The following is a 21638-nucleotide window of genomic DNA, read 5'->3' on the forward strand; positions in this document are numbered from 1 at the left end:
AATTCTAGAGTTACCTGATTTACAGTTTACTTCTGACTGCCTGCTGCCTGTTTTACATGAAGCTGTGATAATCTGTCTTGACTCCCTCACAAAGATGAGAAAAATATTTTCTGGAAAACTTTGTCAGTGTGGAATCATTTGTCCCATTAAATTGTGTGCTACTATGAAATATCTCTTACTGTATTTTCCACATTGTTTAACTATATTTACTTCATAATCCTGTCCTTCCAATTTTCACCTCTATTAATATTTAGGCCCCTTTGAGCTTAAATTTTAAGAAATTTTAATTTATCCTATCACACAGTAAAATTTGAATTTTTATAAGCTCAAATTGGGAAAATTAGTGACTATATTTTGAGATTTGGTATGTTTTCTTTATGTATCTATATAAAACATGAAAATTATAATTTAATCTAAGATCAAATATTTATTAATCTGTATTTCACCTTATTAATGACTTATGTTTGTTTACCACATTTTTTTTAGTTAAGCGTTTTTTTATTAATTTATTTACTTGGCTGCGGCGGGTCTTAGTTGCGGCACGTGGGCTCTTCGTTGCAGCGCTCAGGCTTCTCTTCTAATTGTGGCGCGCAGGCTCTAGCGTGCACGGGCTCAGTAGTTGCAGTGCAGACTTAGTTGCCCCATGGCATGTGGGATCTTAGTTCCCCGACCAGGAATTGAACCCATGTCCCCTGCATTGGAAGGTGGATTCTTAACTGTTGGGCCACTAAGGAAGTCCCTGTTTACCACATTTGATTCTGCTACACATTTGTTCACATTTATTGATAATCAAAAATCTGTCAGTAGAGGGACTTCCCTGGTGGTGCAGTGGTTAAGAATCCACCTGCCAATGCAGGGGACACGGGTTTGAGCCCTGGTCCGGGAAGATCCCACATGCCGCGGAGCAGCTAAGTCTGTGCACCACAACTACTGAGTCTGAACTCTAAAGCCTGCGAGCCACAACTGCTGAGCCCAAGAGCCACAATTACTGAGGCTGCGTCCCACAACTACTGAAGCCCGCATGCCTAAAGCCCATGCTCTGCAACAAGAGAAGCCACTGCAATGAGAAGCCCATGCACCGCAACAAAGAGTACCCCCGCTCTCTGCAACTAGAGAAAGCCCGCGTGCAGCAATGAAAACCCAACACAGCCAAAAATAAATTTATTTTTTAAAAAAAACCATCAGTATAAACATTGCTGACCTAGACCTTAATTGTCATTATTTTAAAAATCCATTAGCAAGACCCTTCCTAAGCCCATCTATGGACCTCATGTTAGGGAACGCTTATGTTATATAATGCATTAAATCTCTGAAATGTATTTTCATAACACCTTTTTTATAGCACTACAAATTTAATAGTGAAAATGAATTGCATCACCTTCTAAAGGAATTTAAATTTTCTATATCCTGGTCATGAGAACTTGATTTTCCAACCCGAAGTTGTTAAGGTCTGTCTGAATCACTAAAATAATGAGTTAAATCTGTTTTCTCATGATCTGCTTGTAAAGGTTAGTGAAGGACAGCACTTTGAAAGAAATGGATAATACGCATCCTTCCAGAGCTTGTGTATATTACAGCTGTCTGTTTGGACTCACTCCAACAACAGCTCAGTGACTCTTAGAGGAAGAGAATTTTAGAGGCCCTAACTGGGGCTCAGAATAATTGTACTGAAAGACACTTGCTTCCCATGCATAACCACTGCAGTGAAATTTGTTTAAAATGGTTTCTTATCCCTTAAATCTAATTGATCTCTCAGTGCTTTTGATTTTCCTTTACAAGGTATCTTCGTCTATCTCTTTTCTTGCTTATTACTGTTGCTACCACTCTTTTGTTCAGGGCCTTGTTACATTTTCCCTGGGATAATTTCAACAAATTAGTTTTCCTACTTACTCATTTATGCTGTAGGATTATAGTGACCCAAATAAAGACCCTATCCTGGAAAAGTTCACAGTCTATCAGGAAGTCAAACATGGATGTAGGTAATATAATAATAATGTATTAAGGTACAGTTATAGAAATACATAAGAGGCTGGGTAACATTAAGAAAGGAAGTAATTAACTCTGGAAATAAATATTAAAGAGATTAATCAAACCATGGAATTATTGAGATTTAAATCATGTTATTTCTGTAGTAAGTGTAGAGGCAAGTTTTTGTTCTCTTGTTCTAAATAAACTAAAGGTTCATTTGTAATTTTTTAAAAAAACAGAAAAGTTTTAATGAGCAAATAGATGCAGCTGGGATGCAGCGGTGGCAACTGAGTTAGCCACAAAACTACTTTAATGTTTTCCTGTTGACCTATCTGAGAATGAGGGTAGAAAATATCTTGTCAACATATGTCTAAACAGATACACATTTGTAAATGTGTCAGTGAAATCAGATAACATTTGCTAAATGTATCAGTTAAATAAAAAAATGGTGTTTGTAAAATCTTTGGTCATTCAACATTTATGCAGCTTCTATATTTGTGGGACATATATATCTAGAAAATACAAGGTGCTTATTTTAGCAAATTGTGGCTGTTTGGGGTGATTAAGCTGCAATCGAGTCCATATAGATATCCCCTAAATTTGCAAGTGTATGCTTAAAAATAGCTTTCTTATTTTTAATGACTTTCTGATGCAGATGTAATATTGATATTTTAGAAACAACTATTTTAAACATAATATACTTCTGAAATTAAAATCTGAATTAAAAATATATAAGATATGCTTTATGTATATTTTAAAGTAATCAAGTTAGAAAAGGTCTCTGCTGTCTTAGCCAGTGTTTATAGAGACTCATAATCCACAGTCAACTAATAGTTTTCTGTACTCTGCCTTGGTGATATTGACTCTAGAGTATTGTACTAGATTTTGGTTGCTGCATTTTGAGATGAATATTATTAGCAAAAGAACACATCCAGTGATGGCAAAGAAGATGACAACAAACTGTCTCACCTGAATTATGGTTAAAGGAATTGGGATTAAAAGACCTAGGGAAAATTCTAATCTCTGTCAATATGTTCAGAGATAGAGAAGGCAGAACTGTTGGAATAAAGAAGTTTAGGAATAACAACCTTTAGGAATAACTTTAGAAGTGCTTCACAAAAACTTCTACATCAGTTAGTGAGCTCCTAACACTGAAAATATTTAAGTGACTTATGAGATACTTCAGCATTTCAAGACTTTAACTTCACTGGCTTAAAATTAATGTCTTTGTTTTTGTTTTCAAAGTACTTAGATTGAAAGTATAGGGTTGTGGTTGTAAAGGTAGGGTTGGGATGACTTATTAGCCATTGTGCATTTAGAAAATTCTCCAGTTGCTATCAAGTAATTCTGATACCTTTTCAGAGGTAGCAAACTTTTTCTGTAAAAAGCCAGATAGTAAATATCTTAGGTTTTGCAGGCCACATGGTCTCTGTAGCACCTGCTCAACTCTACTGTTGTAGTGCAAAAGCATCGTTGACAATACGTAAACATGGTTTATTGGCTGTGTTCCAATTAAACTTTATTTACAAAAGCAGGTGGTGAGTTGGATTTGGCCTGTGGGCCATAGTTTGACAACCCTTGCCTTAAAGGATGAAATCTGGAAATAACATTTTAATATAAATGGAGAAAGGCTTTCAATTTAGGAGTTAAAAACAAATTGTCAAAATGTCATTGTCTTTTTGGGCTGAAAGTGCACACTAAGTGTTCAAAATACTGAATTGCCCATTGAAGTAAGAAGCCTTTCACTATAAAAGTCAAGTGACAGTGGAGAGTCTGAGACTATTTTCTACTGTTCATTTCTGCTGCATATTTTGTCCTTAAAGGTGTGTTTACTCCTGCTGAGCAATATCATCCATCCCACATGGACTGCTAATGCAGACAGACCCAACCCCTACCAAGACATAAATGCAGGTTCAGTCCTTCTAAGAACAAAAAAGACTTTCAGTGCCTCCTGCCCAAGCACAGTAATTTTTAACAGTAATTTTAATACCAGAACAAGGAAGTAAACAGAAGTCCCTGATTAGCAAGGTATCTGTTACATGTTTTGTTCTAACCTCATAAAGCAGAGGTTCTCATATCATCATTTGGTCTGTTGGCCTTTAGCTAATAGACTGTTAGAAAACGATGGTCAAATGTGGATGCTGAGTAGAAATGAATAACAGAAGAACAGGAGGCTACTCTCATAAGGCAGTCTGGCCACAGCTGAGAAGTGACCATTGACTGCTAGAAAACCAGGGGATGAGAGCGTTTTTAAATCAGTCTCCACCCTGGGATCATTGGTTTTAGGGTCAGAAATACCCTCAGACTCCTCAGTAATACTGAAAAGCTTTGCTATCTTGTATTTTCGTATAGCACAGTAGTTCATTTTATAATGAGGACTGTAATTCATCAAGAAAAGGGTAAGTTGTGAAATATATTTATATATACTCTTTTAGGAAAACAGAACTGCCCCAGTTGAAATAACTCATTATTAGATATATTTAAAAATTAGGATAGGGCTTCTCTGGTGGCGCAGTGGTTGAGAATCTGCCTGCCAATGCAGGAGACACGGGTTCGAGCCCTGGTCTGGGAGGATACCACGTGCCGCGGAGCAACTAGGCCCCTGAGCCACAACTGCTGAGCCTGCGCGTCTGGAGCTTGTGCTCTGCAACAAGAGAGGCCGCGACAGTGAGAGGCCTGTGCACCGCGATGAAGGGTGGCCCCCGCTCGCCGCAACTACAGAAAGTCCACGCACAGAAACGAAGACCCAACACAGCCAAAAATAACTAAATAAATAAAATTAAAAAAAAAAAATTAGGATAAGCAAAACCAATTTATTTCCTAACAGTTCTGAATAATTGTGATTTGTCAATATGTGACTATTTAGTCCTGGCATTCTGAACTCCAAAGCCCAATAGAGTAGTTCCTTGACTCTTAAAGTGTTTTCTTTCTAACAAATACATTTTTGTCACCTCAGACCTCCGAATTGCATAGATTCGTATTTTAAATATTAATCTTAGAGTGATTTATCCCCCTCTACTGCTTTTCAAATAAGTTTTTCTTTGTAAATAGGTTATGCCCTTAAGTTTGGATAATTCCACCTTCTTTATCAACATTTAATTTTTTCTGTAGTGTAAAGGCCATTTATTTAAAACGTTACGTACTCTGATTTCTTAACTTTAGGGATTTTCCTCCAAATTTGGGAAATTGAGAAGATAAAGTTTTTACACCTTGGTTTAATGTTTATTTGGTTATATCCTATATTTAAAAACAATTTTTTTAAGAAATCTGAATTTAAAAATCATGAAAAAAATGTCATGTCATTCTTGTGTTCAAAATACTTCAGAGACTCCGTTTTACTTAGAGTGTACTACATAAAATTCAAACTCCTTAAAATGGAGTCTGCTCACCTTTCTGGCCCCTGCCTACCTCTCACCCCTCCTTCTTTATCACATATCCTACCTATTCTCATGCACTTCATACTCAAGTAATAAAAACAGCTTGTATTGCTGGTAAAAGGTGCATTCTTTCATGGTCTGTGACTTTGCACACATACTCTTGTGGCAATCTAAAACACCCTCCTCGTCTAGCTCTCCCATGTCCAAGCCACCTCTTCTCTGCAAAATCCCTACTAATCTGTAATACTCAGACTTTACCTCTGTGATGCCTTCCCTAGCCTCCTCAGGCAGTTGGAGATTTCCTGTGACTTTTCCAAAGTTCATATTCTGTCTTATAACAATTTTCCATTGTTAAAGTTGTTCCTGTGTCTTGTCTTTCCCCAGTAAACTAAACAACCAAAGAGAAAGCATCTATTTACCATTGTTTTCATACTATTTAACCTAGAACCTGGCACAAGCAAGTATTTCTCCAAAAAGGAGGATTCCTCACACCTAAGCCATAAATAGCTGTACCAATTAAATGGGGATACTAGGGGTTTGGGGAACTAGAAGCAGCTGCAAAAGTACCAGCATCTGAGCCACATTCTAAACTCATCTGTGAGCCTTGCAATACCAGTGCTACCTTCAAGTTTCAGCACTTGACACTGGCGCTGCTTTATGAAGCTGAAGCTCCTTATTTACTTGCTTCCCTCTGTAAAAGAACCCAAGCTCCTTTTTCCCATCCCTAACTGATGCTCGTCCTGAATAATTCATAATAGCTTGAAAAGATAATATGGGTATACTTAACAGGTTTATTAATAATATTTAACATTTTTGAGTGCTTACAGTGTGCCAGTCTCTTTGCTTACATGTTTTTCATATATTACCTCATCTAATACCACAGTCTGATGAAGTATATGCCATTATCCCAACATAACAAATTGGGGCAGTGGGTGGCAGGGGTGGGGAGTGATATAAGGTGTCATGAGATGAATTAAACTGCTCAAGGCCATACAACTATTAACTAAGGCAGACAGAATGTGAATCCAGTGTAACTTCAGAGCCCATTCTCTTATTTACCACCAGTGAATATTCCTGCCATAACTGAAGCCCAAATAGCAGCATGGTTATAATGTACACTTTGAAATCATCTAGACCTGGATTCAAAATCCGTATCTAACATTTACTGGTGGCGAATAACTTTACTTCTCTGATCTTCGGTTTTCTCATATGTAAAATGGTTATTACCTACACCAAAAGGGTTATTGCCTGCATAAGTGCAAGATGCATACTAAATACTAAGTGTTAGCTCCATTTGCCTCTTCTACACTTCTGTTCTTGTGAGCTCTGAGGTAGTGGTTTGAACAGAATAAGGCCTGGCAGAAGAAGACAAAGTTAGCTTCCTCTCTCTTCTGTATAGTACTACCAGAGTGTCGACCAGTGCCTGCCTTCCAGGATCGACAAGTGTTTTATAGCTGTGATTGCATTTATTCTCTTAATGAGAAGGGCATGTCTTGAGTATTTACTAGTTGTTAATTGCCCATAAATATACTATAGTAGAATAAGGATTAGAATCAGTGATCTCCTGTTGTACTAGACTTCTCTTTTGCTAATTCTTAGGAAACATATGGGACTCTGGGGGTTGTTATTTATTATATATAAAATAGTTGCCTGCATGATTCCGTAACATAGATCAGTTAGTGCCATTCAACAAAGAAAACTATAAACACAGCTGCTGTTTTAGTGTGGTTTGTGGTTTGGTTTTGTTTTTGTTTGAACTTTTTTGTGCAGGCAGATCATCATTTAAAAGTAGTCATTTGGCATTTTCCCTTGCATTCTTCAGATTTTTTTGTATGTTTTTAAAAAGCTTAGCTTAAGTCAGTTTATAATTATGCACTCAGATTGATCCATCTGGTCTTTTTGCTAGCCAATGAATTTTCTTTTAAAAGTATAGAAAATAGGATAATTATATTTTAAATCCTATAACTTCAGTGAGTCCCTTTTATAAATTTGAAGAAAATATTTTCAGGTATTAAAAAATAATTTTTTATTCCTTATTGTCTTTCAATTGATTTCTGTATTTCCAGAGGTAGGGAGAGGGCTTGAACTTTCTCCTATTTCCACTCCTCACCTCCTTCACATGTTATAACTCTGAAGCATAAACACTTGTTTGCAACTGAGAATGGGTACAGCAGAAATGTCTGATCAAAATAGGTTCTATTGTTGTCTCTAGGTTGCACTGGCTGTGAGGAGAAAGATGGATTGTAGGGGGCAAATGTAGATGTAGTAAGACTTACATTTAGGCCTTTGCAGTGGTCCAGACAAGAAATAGTAGTGGCCCGACCCAAGGTACTAAGAGATTCAGGATATAGAATTAACAGAATTGGTTGATGGATTAGCTGTTGGCGAGCATGACATAAAGGAGTCAGAGATAGGTTTCTGGATTAGATATATCGTGCTCCTCACCTCTTTCTCACTGTGTTTGTTCAGCTCCAGCTTATCCCTAAAGAATTTAGTTTATATGTTACCTCCTATGGAAAACTTTCCCACTCCAACTTCCATTAAGTTAGGTGACCACTCTATGTGCTTTTATAGCACCTGGCACTTCATGAGAACATTTTTTTTCTGTTTTGTACCTGTGAATTTATTACCCCACACCCATATACACATAACCTTCACACTCTTGACTTTGTCTTGTGAGAGCAAGGGCCATGCCTGTCTTACTTATCATCATATTCCCAGCACCTAACATGGTCCTGGGGACAACATCAATACATTTTTGGTGAATAAACAAAGTGTCATTTATAGCTATTGTCTACAGTGCCTGATAGAGTAATTGAATACATAAGTTATCTGGGCTCTTTTTTGATTCATTCCTCTTGCTTAACTTTTATTTCTTCTTTATTTTCTTAATATCTCAGACCTTATTTTTTCTTATATCTTTACAGTTTAGCTTACTGAATAAAAGAAAATATAAACAGCAAGAAATAAAATTTTGTTTTGTGGGTTTTGACAGTATCTTCCAAAGGAACCCCTAAGGTTGTTGACATCTAAAATAAATGAGGGCTTCAGATTGTAATAATACTTAATATTTTTCCAAATAATATAAGTGCTTAACACAGTGTGTTGGAACATTATACTGACAAAAAGAGTCATTGGATATGTAGATCAGTTCATTTCAATCAGAAGTATTAGGACTGGGTTATTTGATAAAAGGGATGGATCATTGCAAATTCATCATTATATCTCAAGGAAAATGCATTGATGACACTTTACATTATAGTGAATATATAACTAAATTATACTTAAAAGCTTATTATACTTAAGCTTTATACTTAAGTAAATTTAATTATACTTAAAATACTTAGGGCTTCCTTGGTGGCGCAGTGGTTGGGAGTCTGCCTGCCGATGCAGGGGACACCAGTTCGTGCCCCGGTCCGGAAGGATCCCACATGCCGCGGAGCGGCTGGGCCCGTGAGCCATGGCCGCTGAACCTGCGCGTCCAGAACCTATGCTCTGCAACAGCAGAGGCCACAACAGTGAGAGGCCCGCGTACCGAAAAAAACCAAAACAAAAAAAAAACTTAGATATGGTCTAAGATATCACTTAGACAATAATCAATACAAAAAAGGAAATTACAATGATTTTTCTTTCTTAAGAAAGAAAAAAAGTCTAAGCTATGTAAATTCTAGTTACCATAGGGTGGAAGTAGGGGTGTAAAAGCAAAAGGATTTGACTTCTCTAGCCTTTACTTTACTCATCTGTAAAATAAAAACAATGGACCCATGATCTAAAAGAGCCTTTCCAGCCCAAATTCTGTTGCTCCATAAAATAGAAAAGAATGATATATTACGGGAATTTTGGTTTCAGTTGCAACTTAACTATTTATTCTCTTCATAGCCCCAGCTCTGTCTTGTTAAGAACTGACTTTAAAAGTCCATTCAAATAAAACTTTTTTTTATTGAATGAATTTATTAAATACAAGTGATTTTTTTTTTTCTAATTTCTGCTTTGGAATCAGTTCTTCTAGCCTAATTAGGAGCAACAATCTAAGATGAATTGTAATTACTTACCCTAATCATTTCAAACTACAGAAAATGAATTTTTGCATTTAGTAATACCATAAATGTATTCTTTGATGGTTGTTTCTCTTTTAACATATGTTTTCTTTCTTTGGTTTAGATTTCTGCTTTGGGACAGCCACGCATCTAATTCCTTAAAGTACTTTTATATGTAAAACTTGTAAGGATCAGAACAATGCCTCCAAGACCATCATCAGGTGAACTGTGGGGCATCCACTTGATGCCCCCAAGAATCCTAGTAGAATGTTTACTACCAAATGGGATGATAGTGACTTTAGAATGCCTCCGTGAGGCTACATTAATAACTATAAAGCATGAACTATTTAAAGAAGCGAGAAAATACCCTCTCCATCAACTTCTTCAAGATGAATCTTCTTACATTTTCGTAAGTGTTACCCAAGAAGCAGAAAGGGAAGAATTTTTTGATGAAACAAGACGACTTTGTGACCTTCGGCTTTTTCAACCCTTTTTAAAAGTAATCGAACCAGTAGGCAACCGTGAAGAAAAGATCCTCAATCGAGAAATTGGTATGATAAAATTTTGAAATGGCCTTGTCATTCTATTCTAAATGCAAATAACTATGAAGCTTAACTATTTTCTCATTAGTAAAATATTTTGTCTGAACTGGTTAATTACCTTTGTAATCTTAAATAAATAGATTTCAAAATAAAAATCATTACAAATCTAAAGTTTTTTTGACTGTTAGGCTGAGGAACTGTTTTTAACACCTTGGTATTATTCTGTAAAGTTTTCTTTAAGAAGTATCATTTGTAGGGATGATTTATATTTGTTATATCCCAGTTTTGTTTTGTCTTTTAAAAAATAATTGATATGAATAATGTTTGCTACCTTTGCTCCAAATTGCCAAACAGATCATATTTTATATATTAAAAGTATTTGCGATCTTGTCAATTCTTACTATATGTATTCATCAAAAATTTTATTAACAAAGAGAAACTTCTTTATTGTGATCTTCCATACCTACCAAGTTCCCTATTTACAATAAACATGGTCTTACTGTGTGTTTAACAGAATGTTATATTCTCTATATAATTTTTTTAAGGTTTTGCTATTGGCATGCCAGTGTGTGAATTCGATATGGTTAAAGATCCAGAAGTACAGGACTTCCGAAGAAATATTCTCAATGTTTGTAAAGAAGCTGTGGATCTTAGGGATCTCAATTCACCGCATAGTAGAGCAATGTATGTCTATCCTCCAAATGTGGAATCTTCACCAGAACTGCCAAAGCACATATATAATAAATTGGATAAAGGTAAGAAAATTGTAAATCTACCATAATTGGTCACTGTAGTGAAAACTTTTATCTGTGCGTATATCTTTGTACAGTCTTTTTTTGGGGGGGGCCCAGCTGCTCCGCAGCATGTGGGATCCTCCCGGACCAGGGCACGAACCCATGTCCCATGCTTGGGCAGGCAGACTCTCAACCACTGCGCCACCAGGGAATCCCTGTACAGTCTTTTTATCCTAGCTAGATGATAGCTTCTTGAAGGCAGGGAATGCTTTACTGACAACATATAGCTGAGTGCCAAGTACACAACTTCTTTTTTTTAAATCTTGAATTATTTTATTTGTGTGTGTCCTCATGAAATGTGTAATACTTTGTGTGCTGTATTTTCTTTATAATTGAATTTATTTACTTATTTTTTATTGGGGTATAGTTGTTTTACAATGTTGTGTTAGTTTCTGCTGTACAGCGAAGTGGAGTTCCCTGTGCTATACAGCAGGTTCTTATTAGTTATCTATTTTATACATATTAGTGTATATATGTCAATCCCAATCTCCCAGTTCATCCCACCCTCATCCCCCACTTTCCCCCCTTGGCATCCATACATTTGTTCTCTACATCTGTGTCTCTATTTCTGCCTTGCAAACTGGTTCTTCGGTACCATTTTTCTAGATTCTGCATATATGCATTAATATACAATATTTGTTTTTCTCTTTCTGACTTACTTCACCCTGTATGACAGTCTCTAGGTCCATCCAGGTCTCTACAAATGACCCAATTTCATTCCTTTTTATGGCTGAGTAATATTCCATTGTATATATATACCACATCTTCTTTATCCATTCGTCTGTCGATGGACATTTAGGTTGCTTCCATGACCTGGCTATTGTAAATAGTGCTGCTATGAACATTGGGGCACGTGTGTCTTTTTGAATTATTGTTTTCTCTGGGTATATGTCCAGTAGTGGGATTGCTGGGTCATATGGTAATTCTTTCTTTAGTTTTTTGAGGAACCTTCCTACTGTTCTCCATAGTAGCTGTATCAACAGTGCAAGAGGATTCCCTTTTCTCTGCACCCTCTCCAGCATTTATTGTTTGTTGATTTTCTGATGATGCCCATTCTAACCAGTGTGAGGTGATACCTCATTGTAGTTTTGATTTGCATTTCTCTAATAATTAGTGATGTTGAGCATCTTTTCATGTGCCTCTTGGCCATCTGTATGTCTTCTTTGGTGAAATGTCTATTTAGGTCTTCCACCCATTTTTAGATTGGGTTGTTTGCTTTTTTGATATTGAGCTACATGAGCTGTTTGTATATTTTGGAGATTAATCCTTTGTCCGTTGATTCATTTGCAAATATTTTCTCCCATTCTGAGGGTTGTCTTTTTTTTCAGGTACACAACTTGTGTGCAGTAAGTAGTGATTGATTGAATGAATGTGTGCATATGGTGCTGATCCCTTGGTGAATTGTTTATCTCAGAATAAAACTGAAAAAAAAAAAAGCATTGAGTTTGAAATTCACTGTTACAGAATTATAGCTGATTATCTTTTTACAAATAAAAATAAGTATAAATAGAAATATTTTATGAAATTTTGGGGAAACGTCACACATTCTTACTATATGCAAAGAAAAAGTAAATTTCCTAATCTTAATGTTAGATGCAGTATTTAACTCTGATCATAGTGAATGATAATATATAAGTCGACTTTTGACAATATATCAATTTCTAGAATTAAGTGTACATGAGAATATATAAACTAATTGTTTTAGAAATAAAAATATCATTGTGTCAGATAAATATTTGTATTTTTCAGAATAACAAAGTGAAGTTTTTAATTGAAAGTTATAGAATAGGTTAACTTAATACACTATTAAATATAATATTCTCTCAGTAGAATAAATTAAGACATCACTATTTTAGACATATTTTTCAAGGTAGTTTAATGCTTATATAACATAAGGTCTTCATTAAAAGTTCATTTCTGGGCTTCCTTGGTGGTGCAGTGGTTGAGAATCCGCCTGCCAATGCAGGGGACACGGGTTCAAGCCCTGGTCCGGGAAGATCCCACGTGCTGCAGAGTGGCTGGACCCACGTGCCACAACTGCTGAGTCTGCGCTCTGGAGCCCACAGGCCACAACTGCTGAGCCCCACAGGCTGCAAGTGCTGAAGCCTGTGTGCCTGGAGTCTGTGCTCCATGAGAGGGGCCACTGCAGTGAGAGGCCCGCGCACCACAACGAAGAGTGGCCCCCACTCACCACAACTAGAGAAAGCCTGCACACAGAGCAAAGACCCAACACAGCCAAAAATAAATAAAGAAAATAAAGAAATTTTTTAAAAATTCATTTCTACTTTAGCATACTTTTTAAAATGGAATGCTCTTTTTATTTTTCCCCACTATTTATGAAATTTTTGAAATATTTCCAACATATAGAAAGTTTGAAAGAATTTTACTCTGGATACCTACACGACTCTAACATAGTTTTAATCTTTTCATTTTCATTTTTTTTTTTTTTTTTGGTCCCCCAGCTTAAAGCTTAATTATTCTTCTTAAAAGGAAAAAAAATAGAAAATTTATTTTTTTCCCCTTCCTCCCCCATCTTTTCTCTCATTCTGATTCAGCATCTTTCTTTAAGTCTCCATGATTCTTTCCCACAGTTCCCAGAAACTCTTCTACTTAAGGTACTATTGAACCTTTGATGCCATCATGAGTCACTCTTCACAGGGGTTGTATCTGTGAAGTATGTCATGTAGTTTAGAATGGAAATTAGCTTGGTCTCAGGTAATTGAGACACACAGTAGTCACAGTTTTGTGTGCTTGCCTTAAAACATGAGGTTTGGGCATGGTTTGGCAGCCCTATCAGATTTGAAGATTTGGTCATTCTACCTGATATTTACCTGTATTTAATTAAGGTTGATTATAAGTCATTATGGTTAGTGCATACTTTTAGAAATTTGTCTCTTGAAAAATGAAATATATGTGGTGACTGCATCTAATATTATTTTCCTATTATAGGGCAAATAATAGTGGTGATTTGGGTAATAGTTTCTCCAAATAATGACAAGCAGAAGTATACTCTGAAAATCAACCATGACTGTGTGCCAGAACAAGTAATTGCTGAAGCAATCAGGAAAAAAACTCGAAGTATGTTGCTATCATCTGAACAACTAAAACTCTGTGTTTTAGAATATCAGGGCAAGTATATTTTAAAAGTGTGTGGATGTGACGAATACTTCCTAGAAAAATATCCTCTGAGTCAGTATAAGGTGAGTAACAAGTTTCAAAGATCTTACTTTTAAATTTAAAAGGTAATCACATTGGGAACTGGTATCTGTATTTAGGACATAGTTTTTGAAAATTAAAAACAAATTTTTTTTGGCTGTGCTGCACAGCTTACGGGATCTTAGTTCCCCCATCAGGGACTGAACCCGCGCTCCAGCAGTGAAAATGCCAAGTCCTAACCGCTGGACTGCCAGGGAATTCCCAAAATTAAATAATTAATATTAGTAAATAGATTAATTTTATTTTTTACACTATATTTAATTTGAGAGACTGATGAATTTGAGACGACAGATGCTATTCTTTTAGATTTTATATAATTAATATTTGGGGACCTGACTACATATATGGGTAAGCTGATTAATGTTTTACAATTGTAACAATAGATATATCATTATTCAGATACAAACATTTGATTTGGTGACTGTTTAATTGTGCCATGAGGTAAGATATAATAATGCTTCAGGTATTCTACATGCAAAAAATGCATCGTGTGCTTTTCTGGATAGGTCCAGTTCTATAGTGGAAATACTTTTATAGCCAATAGGAATTTTAAATAACATGGAACTTGCCCAAAAGGCTTTTCATGTGCCTTACTTTTTTTAAAAAGGATTTGTTGTGTTCATTTGAATAGGCAGTGTAAGCAATAAGGTAAATGTGTTCTTTGTCAAAAAAAAAAAAAAGTTGGCAGTTATAGTAAACCCCAAATATGGGGTATTTAATGATTTTTATCCCCTCCCAAGCAGTGGCACTAGAAGGAATTAAAATAAACATTTCAAAAAATCCATGATCTATAGTTAATTAAGGTGTACTATAAATACTTCCCTACTCTCTATTTCTATCCATTAAATAAATACCTATAAGAAGCAACTGTATTTGTACCAAGCATATGTCAAGTGCTGATTTACAATACCAAGCAAGACATGGTTCTGGCTTTTAGGTTGCTTACAGTATAGTAGGGCTTATGGGTAAGAAAATAGGTTTTTGTAATATGTGTACAGTTGCTTGAAAATCTATCCTAACTACCATTTCAGAGTTCAAACCAATGCATTTTAATATTTTTTAAAACATATTCCATAATTTTATTAGTCTCCTCTCTTTGTGGTTTTTGGGTTTTTTTGTTCTGTTTTTTTTTTAACAAAACAAATATTTCTCAAGAAATGTTGGGACAGAAGAACAAGTGGGCAGCAGCTCTTGGATTTGACATCAGTATGACTTAATAGATTGAATGGCAGAGGCTTCCTAAATGATGTTGCTTTTCCTTTAACAAGCACCTGCAGTATGTTTTCAGTTGGCTAGAAAACATCTACCTCAGCTTATAGTCCTTTTCTGTAATTCTAATATCTAGTGTTTTCATAATGAGTATCTTCTTATCCTTATTTTTAATTCCTTTTTTCTTTTCTTTCTTTTTCCTTCCAGTTAAAGGTAGAACTACAGTCTAAAAAGCTGACCTTTGTTTTTCTTTTCTTTTATACAATTTATATTCCAAGATGTGATTGGTTTATCTGTGCTAAAACCTAACTCCCAAATGTTAGTTTTTAAAATGTTATAAATATAGCAACTGCTAAGAAATGTGTCTATAATGTTTGATTTTTTAAATTACCTTTGCAGATTAGTATGTAAATTCTCATAGTACTCTTATATGTTGCCTTTAAAATGAAAAACCTTACAAGAAATGCCTTCTCTCCTCCCACCTTAATCTCTTACAGTATATAAGAAGCTGTATAATGCTTGGGAGGATGCCCAATTTGATGCTGATGGCTAAAGAAAGCCTCTACTCTCAACTGCCAATGGACTGTTTTACAATGCCATCTTACTCCAGACGCATCTCCACAGCTACACCATATATGAATGGAGAAACATCTACAAAATCCCTTTGGGTTATAAATAGTGCACTTAGGATAAAAATTCTTTGTGCAACCTATGTGAATGTAAATATTCGAGACATTGACAAGGTAAGGTCAAGTGTTGATGTTTATTATTGTATATAAATTATTTTATATAAATCTTTTTTATTGAAGTATATAATAATCTGTTGACCTGCAGTATGTTTTCAGCTGGCTAGAAAACATCTACCTCAGCTTATAATCATTTTCTGTAATTCTAATATCCCTAATTCTAATAATTCTAATACCCATAATTCTAAGCTCTTAAAACCAAACTTTTACAGAATTCATTTGGCAGGAAAACCTGACCTAACCTGAAGCGAGGTTTTTTACAGTCTTTATTTATCCCACTTAGTGTAAATATCCAAATGTTTTATTGCAGAAATATTAATTTCTTTATGGAGTGCTGCTTTAACTGCCAAGAGTACTAAGTAATATTTAGTATATGTACCAATTTATCTTTCTAAAATATGAAAAACTCTGAATTACATACCTGGCCTAAAGGGGTTGTGGGCCTATCTTGATTTTTAATAGTGTAAGTCCACCTGAAGGCAGCAGTACATTTTGGTGAAGAATCTGCATCAGTATTAATTTACTATACATGTGAAGAAAAAGAGAAAAGAAAAGCTACATCTGAACAGAAACTTTAGTTGATTCTCTCATTCATATCAGTTACATTGTTTTGATAATGTTTAATATTGGTCTGGTCTAGTATGTATGTGTGCGTGTGTATATATACATATATATATATATGTATGTGTATACACATAACTTTTTATTTTCCTTAGATCTATGTTCGAACAGGTATCTACCATGGAGGAGAACCCTTATGTGATAATGTGAACACTCAAAGAGTACCTTGTTCCAATCCCAGGTAAGGAAGTATATATGAGTTCATATTTCCAAAAGTCATATTAGTGTTTAGCAGTATAATAAATAAAAGTAGTATAGTTTACATCATTAGTTTTATACAAGTCATATATAATTACCAGACATTTACATATAGAACATGAGGACATTCCGTCTAATGAGTATCAATCACAGGATCACTTTATTGATTCTCCCTAAAACGTTATCGGAAGGGTTTTTCTGATCCTCTCTTCTCATTGTGTCAAGGAGAGAACAGAATGTGGTTATAGTTTTGTGCTGATTATTCCTTACATTAGATCCATAAACCTAGCATTTTATTCCTTTTTTATCTCCATTTGCATTTCCATTAAGAAGTGAGAGTTGGCAAACAACTTTAGAGCTGGCCTACTCTGAGGCAGTTTTCTTTACAGTACTCCCAAGAATACATATTTATGACATTCAAATAAAGAATCTTGGGGCACAAACCAGTTTCTTAGTGGGAGGGGATGTTATTGGGAACATTTTTAAATGATTACTGCCTAGATAAAATGAAGAAATAGAAGGTAGTATAATTCAACAGCTTGACATCCTGCCATTTCTTTGCTTCTCTGTATAGAATCATTTGGGGATAAAAGTTTATTCTTGAAATTAATAGTAATATTTTAAGAGAACTCAAATTGGAATTAAATGTTAAAGATGGATTTTTTAGACTAGCAATAGAGCTAACTAGTGGATCTTCCAGAAGTAAATTTCATAATCAATTCAGACTGAGTTCTAGGAGAGTCAAGAAAAAGTTATGGTGTTGTAATTAAATTGATAGAGGTGAGAGAGCCCACGTAAAGTTCAAAGAAATGGTAGCCTTCTCTACCAGGAGGAAGGGAAATAGTTCCCTGCCCTGCCTGAACCATCATAGGTCAGAAAGTATCAATACATCATTCGGGTTAGAAGTTATGCTGTGGCAACAGACCATACCAGAATCTTCTGAATTTTTTGTTAGAACAACAAATGTTTGTTTCCCACTCACACAGCATATCTGTCACAGGTTAGGTGGGTGGTTGTGCAAGGAGCAGAAAAACAATATTTGAGGAAATTATAGCCAAAATTTTCCAAATTTGGTGAAAACTATAAAACCAACAATCTAAGGAATTCAACAAGCCCCAAGCAAAGACCACAAAATACAGTTATCCTAGTTCTTTCAAGTACCAAGAATAAACAGGCTTTAGAAAAGTAAAAGGTAAATTTATTTAATAATATAAGATTAAACTGTTAAAATTTTAATATCTTAAAATAGCTATTCATAAAGGACTTATATTTTATTGTCTTTCCTTTAAGAATATCTGTAAGGTAAAATCCCTGTGGTAGTAGTATAAAGATTTAAGTAAATTTTACCAGTCAGAATGGCCATCATCAAAAAATCTAGAAACAATAAATGCTGGAGAGGGTGTGGAGAAAAGGGAACACTCTTGCACTGCTGGTAGGAATGTGAGTTGGTACAGCCGCTATATAGAACAGTATGGAGGTTCCTTAAAAAACTACAAATAGAACTACCATATGACCCAGCAATCCCACTACTGGGCATATACCCTGAGAAAACCATAATTCAAAAAGAGTCATGTACCAAAATGTTCATTGCAGCTCTATTTACAATAGCCTGGAGATGGAAACAACCTAAGTGTCCATCATCGGATGAATGGATAAAGAAGATGTGGCACATATATACAATGGAATATTACTCAGCCATAAAAAGAAACGAAATTGAGCTATTTGTAATGAGGTGGATAGACCTAGAGTCTGTCATACAGAGTGAAGTAAGTCAGAAAGAGAGACAAATACCGTATGCTAACACATATATATGGAATTTAAGAAAAAAAAATGTCATGAAGAACCTAGGGGTGAAACAGGAATAAAGACAGACTTACTAGAGAATGGACTTGAGGATATCGGGATGGGGAAGGGTAAACTGTGACAAAGCGAGAGAGAGGCATGGACACATATACACTACCAAACGTAAGGTAGATAGCTAGTGGGAAGCAGCCGCATAGTACAGGGAGATCAGCTCGGTGCTTTGTGACTGCCTGGAGGGGTGGGATAGGGAGGGTGGGAGGGAGGGAGACGCAAGTGGGAAGAGATATGGGAACATATGTATATATATAACTGATTCATTTTGTTGTGAAGCTGAAACTAACATACCATTGTAAAGCAATTATACTCCAATAAAGATGTTAAAATGAAAAAAAATCAAAAATCAAAAAAAAATTTTAAAACTTTTCTGCATTTACAGAAAAGATCAGAGGTAAAAGTGTATTAAGTTATTAGAAAGAATCTTTAAAATTCTTACTGAGATTAAGTGATTGTTCTAAATCTGTTCTTTCTATATACTAAATAAATTTCTTATAAATGTTACCAGTTATCTCCCAATGTCAAAATCAATTTGAAATATATATATAAAACCATTGCCAAAATAAAGAACCTAATTGGGTATGGGTGGGGTGTGTGTGTGAAAGGAGCATGCTTTATTCGGTTAACATAATACTGAACTACATTAATAAGACACAGTTCTCTTAGAAAGTGTGTAGAAAATTTCTCACTAATTATGAGCAATTCTAAAAATTTCAGAGTAGTAAAAAGTACTAGGTACATTTGAGATACATCTTCTAATTTTTCTTGAATTACTCTGGACTTATCAAATCTCACAGTATTTCTTTTCCCTGCATTTGTTGTCTCCTTTCCCTTTCGATTTCCTTCTAGCTAAGTTCCCGCATTTTAAATGTCTTCTCTGTATAAAAGGACAACATATTTCTTTTTATCTTTGACCACACTCAAGCAAAGATACTAGAATAAATAGAACTTATTTTACTGATGGTTTTATAACTTAGTCTGACTAATTAAAAGTAGAATTCTTATACTGTTTTGTTAATTAAGTCTTGTTTTATTTATAATCAGAAAACAGAACAGAATTATAAAGAAGCCATTTGAAAAGTTTTCAAAGTTAATATCTAGCACTTGAGCTTTTAACATGGACCAGTTACTGTTCTAAGTGCTTTACTTATGTTATCTCATTTAATCTTCAAAACAACTCTCTGAGAGTAGGTAATATTATTAGTCCCATTTCACACATGAAAAAACAGACAAAGCGAGGGTTACACAAAGTGAGGGTTACACATATAGTAAAATAGTAGAAACAAGACTTTACTCCAGGTAGTCTGACTTCTGAGTCCAAGCTTTTAGCCATTACTATAATGATTTTAATTAAAAAAAAAAACAAACTACTACTTATTATACTTCGCTCTTTACCAGTATGTTTACCAAATATAGACATAATTTCGCATGTAACATCCAATAAATTGAAGGGAATTTATCATAAAAATTTGAATAATTTTTATCATCACTTGTTGTAGTAGCTTCTTATGCTTTCCTTATTATGAATGTCAAGTTTTATTACCTCTTGTGAAGTAGTTAGTTACTCTAAAATTTACATACTTTCTCCTTACGTATCCTTTATTTTATTTACATACTGACTTATTTAAATTAATGGGCTCTTCTGGATGAAACTACATCATATATAAAAGTAATTAAATATAATTTTAATCATAATAGGAAATCTAATTTTATCTTACTTAGTTTCCCTTTTCTCTTTGCCTCTTCTATAAGCTAATTTGTTTTTTATTTTTACTGAAATATAGCACAAATGCATAAATCATAATTGCACAGTTCAGTGAATTATCACAAGGTGAGAATACCTATATAGCCACTGTGCTGGTCAAGAATTAGAACATTTACCAGCATTCCAAAAACCCTTCCTCACACTACTTCCCAATCCATTAATCTTCTCTCCTCCCCAAAGATAACTACTATCTTGATTTCTAACACTATTGGTTAGTTTTGGTTGTTCCTGAATTTTATATAAATGGACTGAAGGAGTAGATATTCTTTTGTGTCTAGCTTCTTTCACTCAATATTATGTTTGTAAGATTTCATCCATATTGTAAATAACTGGTGTTCATTTCTGTTGATATATAGTGTGCCATTATATATGGCATATATATTATATGAATATACTACCATTTATTCTACTGTTGGTCATTTGAATTTTTTTGAAGTTTGGGGATACTGTAAATAATTCTATTAACATTCTGTGCAAAAATGCATACATTTCTGTGGTTTTATACCTAGAGGTGGAGCTGAGTCATGGTTCAGTTTTAATAGATTATGCTTTCCAAATTGGTTGTACAAATTACACCTCCCCTAGCATGTATGAGATTTCCTGTTACTGCACCTCCTTACCACCCCTTAGTATCATCAGTCTTTATAGTTTTAGCCATTCTTTTTTATAGTGATATCTTTTATTTTGCATTTTTTGAATGACATATTGACTACTTTCTTTTTTTAAAACATTTATTTACTTACTTATTTTTGGCTGCAGGTCTTAGTTGTAGCGCACAGGCTTCTCTCTAGTTGTGTCGTGAGGGTTTTCTCTTCTCTAGTTGTGGCGCGCAGGCTTCAGGGCACGTGAGCTCAGTAGTTGTGGCTGCGGGCTTAGTTGCCCTGCGGCATGTGGGATCTTAGTTCCCTGACCAGGGTTCAAACCCACGTCCCCTGCATTGTAAGGCAGATTCTTTACCACTGGACCACCAGGGAAGTCCTGATATTGGCTACTTTTTCATGTGTATTAGCCATTTAAATATGACCTTGTGAAGTCTTTGTTCCAGTCAATCTCTGGCTTGGTTTTCATTTGATTTATCTTTTTCTTGATGATTTGTAGGGGTCATTTATATACTCTAGATAAAGTCTTTTTTGGTAAATTATTTTTTTCTTAATTTTTCATAGGTGGAATGAATGGCTGAATTACGATATATACATTCCTGATCTTCCTCGTGCTGCTCGACTTTGCCTTTCTATTTGTTCTGTTAAAGGCCGAAAGGGTGCTAAAGAGGTAAAGTATTTCAAAAGGAACAATCATTCACCTCTAAAA

General features: G+C 35.0%; 1 protein-coding gene across 1 annotated transcript in view; it reads left to right on the forward strand.

Annotated features, from left to right (window-relative positions):
* PIK3CA (phosphatidylinositol-4,5-bisphosphate 3-kinase catalytic subunit alpha) overlaps positions 1 to 21638 on the forward strand; it is a gene marked incomplete at its 3' end in the record, with an annotated part of 111264 nt that overhangs the window by 69924 nt on the left and 19702 nt on the right. The window contains exons 2-7 of the mRNA XM_082655669.1: positions 9507 to 9933; positions 10470 to 10679; positions 13668 to 13918; positions 15641 to 15886; positions 16606 to 16691; positions 21494 to 21599. Of these exons, the coding sequence (XP_082511795.1) occupies positions 9582 to 9933; positions 10470 to 10679; positions 13668 to 13918; positions 15641 to 15886; positions 16606 to 16691; positions 21494 to 21599 (1251 nt within the window). The 5' untranslated portion in view covers positions 9507 to 9581. The remainder of the gene's footprint in view (positions 1 to 9506; positions 9934 to 10469; positions 10680 to 13667; positions 13919 to 15640; positions 15887 to 16605; positions 16692 to 21493; positions 21600 to 21638) is intronic.

Source organism: Grampus griseus (assembly GCF_964374135.1).
Source record: "Grampus griseus genome assembly, chromosome: 5".
NCBI lineage: Eukaryota > Metazoa > Chordata > Mammalia > Artiodactyla > Delphinidae > Grampus > Grampus griseus.